The sequence below is a fragment of the Xenopus tropicalis genome, chromosome 6, assembly GCF_000004195.4.
Source record: "Xenopus tropicalis strain Nigerian chromosome 6, UCB_Xtro_10.0, whole genome shotgun sequence".
NCBI lineage: Eukaryota > Metazoa > Chordata > Amphibia > Anura > Pipidae > Xenopus > Xenopus tropicalis.
Window position 1 is genome coordinate 153,124,320 of NC_030682.2, and position 10,401 is coordinate 153,134,720.

Below are 10,401 nucleotides of genomic sequence, written 5' to 3' on the forward strand. Positions count from 1 at the left end.
TTTGTGAGACCCATTAGGGCTGATTCACTAAAGTGCGTTCATTTTTATTGGACGCTTTTTTGCGTTAAAAAAGACAATTAGCGTGCGATTCACTACAGTATTACCGCGTGCGTTAATTAGCGCGCAGGAATGACACTAAAATGGCTAACGTGGCGCGTATGGCTAACGTGGCGTTTTTTCACACGCGGCGACTATTTATACGTGGCGCGTTGATTAGAGCGCGTTCCGTTAAATACCGCATGAAAATAGTCTTCAAGACAAAAATAACGCAGCATCGCACGTAAATTAACGCAAACATCCTTTTAGTGAATCGTGCATAAAGGCGCGAAAAATTAGACGCGATAACAATTTTAACGCATGCTATAAATAGCGCTCGGTTTAACGCACTTTAGTGAATCAGCCCCATTATGCCCAATTTGCTTTTTTTCCTCCCGTTTTTGTTCTGTTCCAACACACACACAAAAGGAATAAACACGTGTTACTGCAATACTTTTCTGTGAGAAATACTGGCCCAATATGGGCCCAATCTAACCAACCCAATTGTATGGCCCAATCTAACCAACCCAATTGTATGGGCCCAATCTAACCAACCCAATTGTATGGGCCAATCTTACCAACCCAATTGTATGGGCCAATCTGACCAACCCAATTGTATGGCCCAATCTAACCAACCCAATTGTATGGCCCAATCTACCCAACCCAATTGTATGGCCCAATCTAACCAACCCAATTGTATGGGCCAATCTAACCAACCCAATTGTATGGGCCAATCTTACCAACCCAATTGTATGGCCCAATCTAACCAACCCAATTGTATGGCCCAATCTAACCAACCCAATTGTATGGCCCAATCTAACCAACCCAATTGTATGAGCCAATCTTACCAACCCAATTGTATGAGCCAATCTGACCAACCCAATTGTATGGGCCAATCTGACCAACCCAATTGTATGGGCCAATCTGACCAACCCAATTGTATGGGCCAATCTGACCAACCCAATTGTATGGGCCAATCTGACCAACCCAATTGTATGGGCCAGTCTGACCAACCCAATTGTATGGGCCAATCTGACCAACCCAATTGTATGGGCCAATCTGACCAACCCAATTGTATGGGCCAATCTGACCAACCCAATTGTATGGGCCAATCTGACCAACCCAATTGTATGGGCCAGTCTGACCAACCCAATTGTATGGGCCAATCTGACCAACCCAATTGTATGGGCCAATCTGACCAACCCAATTGTATGGGCCAGTCTGACCAACCCAATTGTATGGGCCAATCTGACCAACCCAATTGTATGGGCCAATCTGACCAACCCAATTGTATGGGCCAATCTGACCAACCCAATTGTATGGGCCAATCTTACCAACCCAATTGTATGGGCCAATCTAACCATCTCTCATTTCTCTCTGTCCAGCTGGGACAAGATGAGCCCTATTGCTCTGCCAGCAAGAACACAGGAGATTGGTTGGACGAGGCCATTGCATCACCAGCTGCTATTGGCTGATCCGCTCTGATTAGGGGCAATACAATAAGGGCAGAAAACAAGGGGTTTATGCAAAAATAAGGGCAATTTATAAAGATTTGCGAAAGTACAAAAATAAAATTCAGCAAGGGAAATATATACAAGGGTGCCCGGGGGCACAGCCGGGGGCACATATAGCCACGCACATAGTCATATAGTCCAACTGCCCATGGCTACCTGCCCCCTCATAGCCCAGAGGGCCTGTAACCCAGGAGGGGGGAAGTGGCAGCAGCCAAGTGGGGGCTGAACAAACCCGGGCTAGCGACCAGGCCTGGGCGACTACTATAGACTGGGATGTCAAACACTGTCTTGTTGGGGGGGAAGTCACTGGGGGGATTCTTCAGCTCTGGGGGTCTGGGGGTGAGAGGGATTTGGGGGTGCAGGCTGGAGGCCGAGTACACGGGGCTGCCATAGGGTGGGGGCAGGTAGTTATAGATAGAAATAGAAGGGAAGTTGGAGTACAATAGCAGTGGATGGACGCTTGGAGGGGCCACTACATTGGGGGCCACACACTTTGTGTAGGATGTAGGGAGATTCCATAGGATCATGGGAAAACTGACAGCAGGGTCTGACACTGGGATCTGGGGGGCAACTTTGAGCTCCATCCTGGGGGTAGTGTGTTCCCTCGTGTGATTGGCCGAATGCCTCTCCCTGTAGGGCTGCCCATGTAGGATGTAAGGGGCCAAGTCCAGGGGGAACAGGTCTTGCCGGGTCACTGCCGTGTTCTGGAGCTTCAGAGCATCCGGGGGGATCCGGGTCACATCTACGGTCCAGTAGTTGCCTTTGGCCTGTGGCTTCAGTGGATCCTTCAGAACCTGTAAAGAAACAGAAAAAAAGAGCGTCAGACACACATTGGCTAATGGGCAACGGTCATCTAAACCCTTTCCAGTGGTAACCGAGGCCCCATAGACAGTAGGGCAAGATGGGGACAGTAGGGCAAGATGGGGACAGTAGGGCAATATGGAGACAGTAGGACAAGATGGAGACAGTAGGGCAAGATGGGGACAGTAGGGCAAGATGGGGAAAGTAGGGCAAGATGGGGACAGTAGGACAAGATGGGGACAGTAGGGCAAGATGGAGACAGTAGGACAAGATGGGGACAGTAGGGCAAGATGGAGACAGTAGGGCAAGATGGAGACAGTAGGACAAGATGGAGACAGTAGGGCAAGATGGAGACAGTAGGGCAAGATGGAGACAGTAGGGCAAGATGGAGACAGTACAGCAAGGTGGAGATAGCAGGGCAAGATGGAGACAGTAGGGCAAGATGGGGAAAGTAGGGCAGGATGGAGACAGTAGGACAAGACGGAGACAGTAGGACAAGATGGAGACAGTAGGACAAGACGGAGACAGTAGGACAAGATGGAGACAGTAGGACAAGATGGAGACAGTAGGACAAGATGGGGAAAGTAGGGCAAGATGGAGACAGTAGGGCAAGATGGGGAAAGTAGGGCAAGATGGGGAAAGTAGGACAAGACGGACACAGCAGGGCAAGATGGAGACAGTAGGACAAGATGGAGACAGTAGGGCAAGATGGAGACAGCAGGGCAAGATGGAGACAGTAGGGCAAGATGGAGACAGTAGGGGAAGATGGAGACAGTAGGACAAGATGGAGACAGTAGGGCAAGATGGAGACAGTAGGGCAAGATGGAGACAGTACAGCAAGGTGGAGATAGCAGGGCAAGATGGAGACAGTAGGGCAAGATGGGGAAAGTAGGGCAAGATGGGGAAAGTAGGGCAGGATGGAGACAGTAGGACAAGACGGAGACAGTAGGACAAGATGGAGACAGTAGGACAAGATGGAGACAGTAGGGCAAGATGGAGACAGTAGGACAAGACAGACAGTAGGACAAGATGGAGACAGGAGGACAAGATGGGGAAAGTAGGACAAGACGGAGACAGTAGGGCAAGATGGAGACAGTAAGGCAAGATGGAGACAGTAGGACAAGATGGAGACAGTAGGACAAGATGGAGACAGTAGGACAAGATGGAGACAGTAGGACAAGATGGAGACAGTAGGACAAGATGGGGAAAGTAGGACAAGATGGACACAGCAGGGCAAGATGGAGACAGTAGGACAAGACGGACACAGCAGGGCAAGATGGAGACAGTAGGACAAGATGGAGACAGTAGGGGAAGATGGAGACAGTAGGGCCAGATGGAGACAGTAGGGCAAGATGGGGACAGTAGGGCAAGATGGAGACAGTAGGACAAGATGGAGACAGTAGGACAAGATGGAGACAGTAGGGAAGATGGAGACAGTAGGGCAAGATGGAGACAGTAGGACAAGATGGAGACAGTAGGGCAAGATGGAGACAGTAGGGCAGATGGAGACAGTAGGGCAAAATGGAGACAGTACAGCAAGGTGGAGACAGTAGGACAAGATGGAGACAGTAGGACAAGATGGAGACAGTAGGGCAAGATGGAGACAGTAGTGCAAGATGGAGACAGTAGGACAAGATGGGGACAGTAGGGCAAGATGGAGACAGTAGGGCAAGATGGAGACAGTAGGGCAAGATGGAGACAGTAGGGCAAGATGGAGACAGTAGGACAAGATGGAGACAGTAGGACAAGATGGGGAAAGTAGGGCAAGATGGAGACAGTACAGCAAGGTGGAGACAGTAGGGCAAGATGGAGACAGTAGGACAAGATGGAGACAGTAGGGCAAGATGGGGACAGTAGGGCAAGATAGAGACAGCAGGGCAAGATGGAGACAGTAGGGCAAGATGGAGACAGTAGGGCAAGATGGAGACAGTAGGATAAGATGGAAACAGTAGGGCAAGATGGGGACAGTAGGATAAGATGGAGACAGTAGGGCAAGATGGGGACAGTAGGGCAAGATAGAGACAGTAGGGCAAGATGGAGACAGTAGGGCCAGATGGGGACAGTAGGGAAGATGGGGACAGTAGGGCAAGATGGGGACAGTAGGACAAGATGGAGACAGTAGGACAAGATGGAGACAGTAGGGAAGATGGGGACAGGAGGGCAAGATGGAGACAGTAGGACAAGATGGAGACAGTAGGACAAGATGGAGACAGTAGGGCAAGATGGAGACAGTAGGACAAGATGGAGACAGTAGGACAAGATGGAGACAGTAGGGGAAGATGTGGACAGTTTTACTTATACATATAGACCAGGATATGTTTAGAGCCCACCCAGCACACAGTCACTTACCCTCCCACACAAACCCCACACTCACCTTTCTGAAACAGTCATTGGAAGACAAATTGTGCCGAATGGAATCCTTCCAACCCTGGTAATTTCCTTTGAAGAACGGAAACAAAGAGCTGATGTCCTGCAGGATCTGGAACAAGAAGATGCAATGAGAGGTCTGCCCATTGTGCCCAGGGGCAGTTACAGCGCTGAGTGCCCAGGGGTAGTTACAGCGCTGAGTGCCCAGGGGTAGTTAGAGTGCTGAGTGCCCAGGGGTAGTTACAGTGCTGAGTGCCCAGGGGTAGTTACAGCGCTGAGTGCCCAGGGGTAGTTACAGTGCTGAGTGCCATGGGGTAGTTACAGTGCTGAGTGCCCAGGGGTAGTTACAGCGCTGAGTGCCCAGGGGTAGTTACAGCGCTGAGTGCCCAGGGGTAGTTACAGTGCTGAGTGCCATGGGGTAGTTACAGTGCTGAGTGCCCAGGGGTAGTTACAGTGCTGAGTGCCCAGGGGTAGTTACAGTGCTGAGTGCCCAGGGGTAGTTACAGTGCTGAGTGCCCAGGGGTAGTTACAGTGCTGAGTGCCATGGGGTAGTTACAGTGCTGAGTGCCCAGGGGTAGTTACAGTGCTGAGTGCCCAGGGGTAGTTACACTCCCCTCATTGGAACTAGGTCCCCCCAACTCATTGGAACTAGGGCCCCCCACCCCTTGGATCTATCCCCTGCCCACTCATTGGAACTAGCCCCCCACTCATTGGAACTAGCCCCCCCACTCATTGGAACTAGGGCCCCCCCACCCCTTGGATCTACCCCCTACCCACTCATTGGAACTAGCCCCCCCAGTCATTGGAACTAGCCCCCCCACTCATTGGAACTAGCCCCCTACCCACTCATTGCAACTACCCCCTACCCACTCATTGGAACTAGCCCCCTACCCACTCATTGGAACTAGGGCCCCCCACTCATAGGAACTAGCCCCCTACCCACTCATTGGAACTAGCCCCCTCCCCACTCATTGGAACTAGGGCCCCCCACTCATTGCAACTACCCCCTACCCACTCATTGCAACTACCCCCTACCCACTCATTGCAACTACCCCCTACCCACTCATTGGAACTAGCCCCCCCAGTCATTGGAACTAGGGCCCCCCACCCATTGCAACTACCCCCCTCCCCACTCATTGGAACTAGGGCCCCCCACCAATTGGATGTAGCCCCCTCCCCGCTCATTGGAAGTAGGGCCCCCACCAATTGGATGTAGCCCCCTCCCCGCTCATTGGAACTAGGGCCCCCCACCCATTTGATGTAGCCCCCTCCCCGCTCATTGGAACTAGGGCCCCCCACTCATTGCAACTACCCCCTACCCACTCATTGCAACTACCCCCTACCCACTCATTGGAACTAGCCCCCCAGTCATTGGAACTAGGGCCCCCCACCCATTGCAACTACCCCCCTCCCCCACTCATTGGAACTAGGGCCCCCCACCCATTGCAACTACCCCCCTCCCCACTCACTGGAACTAGGGCCCCCCACCCATTGCAACTACCCCCCTCCCCACTCATTGGAACTAGGGCCCCCCATCTATTGCAACTACCCCCCTCCCCGCTCATTGGAACTAGGGCCCCCCACCCATTGGATGTAGCCCCCTCCCCGCTCATTGGAACTTAGGGCCCCCCACCAATTGGATGTAGCCCCCTCCCCACTCATTGGAACTAGGGCCCCCCCACCCATTGCAACTACCCCCCTCCCCACTCACTGGAACTAGGGCCCCCCCACCCATTGCAACTACCCCCCTCCCCACTCATTGGAACTAGGGCCCCCCATCTATTGCAACTACCCCCCTCCCCGCTCATTGGAACTAGGGCCCCCCACCCATTGGATGTAGCCCCCTCCCTGCTCATTGGAACTAGGGCCCCCCACCCATTGGATGTAGCCCCCTCCCCGCTCATTGGAACTAGGGCCCCCCACCCATTGGATGTAGCCCCCTCCGCCCTGATATAAAATAAGGAATGACAAAGGGGCAGGACTGTATCTTTCCCTGCTCAGTGAGAAAAGCACAACAGCCCCACTGATATGTACATGAGGGGCCACACCGGGGGGGGGGGCAGTGTTGTTACAGTCAGTATGACTCAGGGAGGGGCCTGTCTGTACCTGGGGTATTCACAGTGATACCTGGAACCCATTCCCCGGGGGGGGGCACGACTCCACCTGCTCATTGTGTGGGGGTTTTGTTATGCGCTGTCAGTGGGCAACACAAAGAGCCTGCGGATGTGTAATACAAATTGCCCCTGTGTGGGGTATAAACACAGCCCCCCCACCTTCCTCTACTGGTCTGTAGTATAAAGATTTATAGAATATCAGTTCCTCCCCCCCAGGCAATGGCGAGATTGGAATTTCTGCCAGAGAGGGAACATTACCCTGTATAGTTAGCTGCTATATAGTGAATTATGTACCCCCTAGTGTAAAATATAAGGATATTATAAGTCCCCAAGGAGTTCCTTATAATATGTAGTGAATTATGTACCCCCTAGTGTAAAATATAAGGATATTATAAGTCCCCGAGGAGTTCCTTATAATATATAGTGAATAATGTACCCCCTAGTGTAAAATATAAGGATATTATAAGTCACAGAGGAGTTCCTTATAATATATAGTGAATAAAGTACCCCCTAGTGTAAAATATAAGGATATTATAAGTCCCCGAGGAGTTCCTTATAATATATAGTGAATAAAGTGCCCCCTAGTGTAAAATATAAGGATATTATAAGTCACAGAGGAGTTCCTTATAATATATAGTGAATAAAGTACCCCCTAGTGTAAAATATAAGGATATTATAAGTCCCCGAGGAGTTCCTTATAATATATAGTGAATAAAGTACCCCCTAGTGTAAAATATAAGGATATTATAAGTCACAGAGGAGTTCCTTATAATATATAGTGAATTATGTACCCCCTAGTGTAAAATATAAGGATATTATAAGTCCCCGAGGAGTTCCTTATAATATATAGTGAATTATGTACCCCCTAGTGTAAAATATAAGGATATTATAAGTCACAGAGGAGTTCCTTATAATATATAGTGAATTATGTACCCCCTAGTGTAATATATAAGGATATTTTAAGTCACAGAGGAGTTCCTTATAGATCATTATGCCACTGAGGGTACAGGGAGTTGGTTGGCAGATCATTATGCCACTGAGGGTACAGGGAGTTGGTTGGGCAGATCATTATGCCACTGAGGGTACAGGGAGTTGGTTGGGCAGATCATTATGCCACTGAGGGTACAGGGAGTTGGTTGGCAGATCATTATGCCACTGAGGGTACAGGGAGTTGGTTGGCAGATCATTATGCCACTGAGGGTACAGGGAGTTGGTTGGGCAGATCATTATGCCACTGAGGGTACAGGGAGTTGGTTGGCAGATCATTATGCCACTGAGGGTACAGGCGGAGTTGGTTGGGCAGATCATTATGCCACTGAGGGTACAGGGAGTTGGTTGGGCAGATCATTATGCCACTGAGGGTACAGGGGGAGTTGGTTGGGCAGATCATTATGCCACTGAGGGTACAGGGAGTTGGTTGGGCAGATCATTATGCCACTGAGGGTACAGGGAGTTGGTTGGCAGATCATTATGCCACTGAGGGTACAGGGAGTTGGTTGGCAGATCATTATGCCACTGAGGGTACAGGGAGTTGGTTGGCAGATCATTATGCCACTGAGGGTACAGGGAGTTGGTTGGCAGATCATTATGCACTGAGGGTACAGGGAGTTGGGTTGGCAGATCATTATGCCACTGAGGGTACAGGGAGTTGGTTGGCAGATCATTATGCCACTGAGGGTACAGGGAGTTGGTTGGCAGATCATTATGCCACTGAGGGTACAGGGAGTTGGTTGGCAGATCATTATGCCACTGAGGGTACAGGGAGTTGGTTGGGCAGATCATTATGCCACTGAGGGTACAGGGAGTTGGTTGGGCAGATCATTATGCCACTGAGAGTACAGGGAGTTGGTTGGCAGATCATTATGCCACTGAGGGTACAGGGAGTTGGTTGGCAGATCATTATGCCACTGGGGGTACAGGGAGTTGGTTGGCAGATCATTATGCCACTGAGGGTACAGGGAGTTGGTTGGCAGATCATTATGCACTGAGGGTACAGGGAGTTGGTTGGCAGATCATTATGCCACTGAGGGTACAGGGAGTTGGTTGGGCAGATCATTATGCCACTGAGGGTACAGGGAGTTGGTTGGCAGATCATTATGCCACTGAGGGTACAGGGAGTTGGTTGGGCAGATCATTATGCCACTGAGGGTACAGGGAGTTGGTTGGGCAGATCATTATGCCACTGAGGGTACAGGGAGTTGGTTGGGCAGATCATTATGCCACTGAGGGTACAGGGAGTTGGTTGGCAGATCATTATGCCACTGAGGGTACAGGGAGTTGGTTGGGCAGATCATTATGCCACTGAGGGTACAGGGAGTTGGTTGGCAGATCATTATGCCACTGAGGGTACAGGGAGTTGGTTGGCAGATCATTATGCCACTGAGGGTACAGGGAGTTGGTTGGGCAGATCATTATGCTACTGAGGGTACAGGGAGTTGGTTGGCAGATCATTATGCCACTGAGGGTACAGGGAGTTGGTTGGCAGGGGAGGTTCATGTATGTATAAAGGGGAAGCTATAACTATGTGACTATAATAATAAAATGATCACTGGGGCAGATACAGGGGTTAGTGACCCACCAGCCAATCAGCTACAGACTTAGATCAGCCGTGTGCAGTTAAACCAATGCAATGAAGCACCTGATTGGTTACCCCATGTAACTCCGCTAGGGCAACCCTGCGCCAGTATTTGGCATCTTATATTGGGGCAACTCCCTGCAGCCCGGGGCCCCATTAGCTCAGCAGAACACTCGGCCATGGAGGGGCCCAAGGGGCATTAAATACACAAATACCCCGAAGTTACTGGGCCCCACACCCAAGGAATGTTAGAGACCCCTACACTTTGGGAATAGACCACCATAAACACACAGAACTACCCCCAGCAGCCTCAGGATCTGCCCCCCCCCACCCCTGAATGTGGGTACAGTGCGCCCCGTTACCTGGGAGAGTTTGAGCCTCTTCTCGGGGCAGTTCTGTATGACCAGGGCAATCATGGCCAGGTAGGAGTAGGGGGGCTTCGCGTAGCGCTGGTAGCTCTTCTTCTTCTTCTTCTTCTTCCAATCGGCGGAGGAGTCGGGCTCCCGGGGCCCCTCACTGTCCCCCTTGGGGGAGGGAGGAAGGGTCGCCCTGTTGGCTGCTGCTGGGGCGGATTTCTTCTCCATGCTGGGGGGCTGGGGGGGCAGGAAGGCCGGATCCCATGGGTGAAGCCCAAAAGACATGTCGGTGCCCCGGTCCGTTCTGTTACATCCAATGGCGCGGTACCGGCTGTGCGGAGCCTTTCATAGAGTCTGGCAGAGCCCCGCCCCCGCTTTATTATGTAAATGAGTTCCTCTCCCAGGCGAATCCCGCAGTGTAGGAGCCCTGCAGGGGGCGGGGCAAGGTATAGGGGCGGCCCACTGGCAGAATTGTCACTACAAGTACCTGTATATAGTGTAACGGTAAGTACCTGTATATAGTGCCAGGGTAAGTACCTGTATATAGTGTAACGGTAAGTACCTGTATATAGTGCCAGGGTAAGTACCTGTATATAGTGTAACGGTAAGTACCTGTATATAGTGCCAGGGTAAGTACC

At 51.2% G+C, this 10,401-nt stretch overlaps 1 protein-coding gene across 1 annotated transcript; it reads right to left on the reverse strand.

Moving 5' to 3' along the window:
• Nucleotides 1-1,556: 1,556 nt before the first annotated feature.
• LOC101730723 (forkhead activin signal transducer 3-like) lies at nt 1,557-10,169 on the reverse strand. Its single transcript, XM_031904158.1, has 3 exons — nt 9,770-10,169; nt 4,726-4,830; nt 1,557-2,344 (listed from the first exon to the last, which is right to left on the reverse strand). Exons 1-3 carry the CDS (start codon nt 10,046-10,048, stop codon nt 1,715-1,717), a joined length of 1,014 nt encoding a protein of 337 aa, XP_031760018.1. The 5' UTR covers nt 10,049-10,169; the 3' UTR covers nt 1,557-1,714.
• Between the last annotated feature and the right edge of the window lie 232 nt (nt 10,170-10,401).

Coding starts and splice junctions, on each gene's coding strand:
- LOC101730723 (XM_031904158.1), bottom strand. CDS start 10,048: ATGTCTTTTGGGCTTCACCCATGGGATCCGGCCTTCCTGCCCCCCCAG. Junction 4,831..9,769: donor AGAGGCTCAAACTCTCCCAG/GTAACGGGGCGC, acceptor TTCTTGTTCCAG/ATCCTGCAGGACATCAGCTC. Junction 2,345..4,725: donor CCAATGACTGTTTCAGAAAG/GTGAGTGTGGGG, acceptor GTTTCTTTACAG/GTTCTGAAGGATCCACTGAA.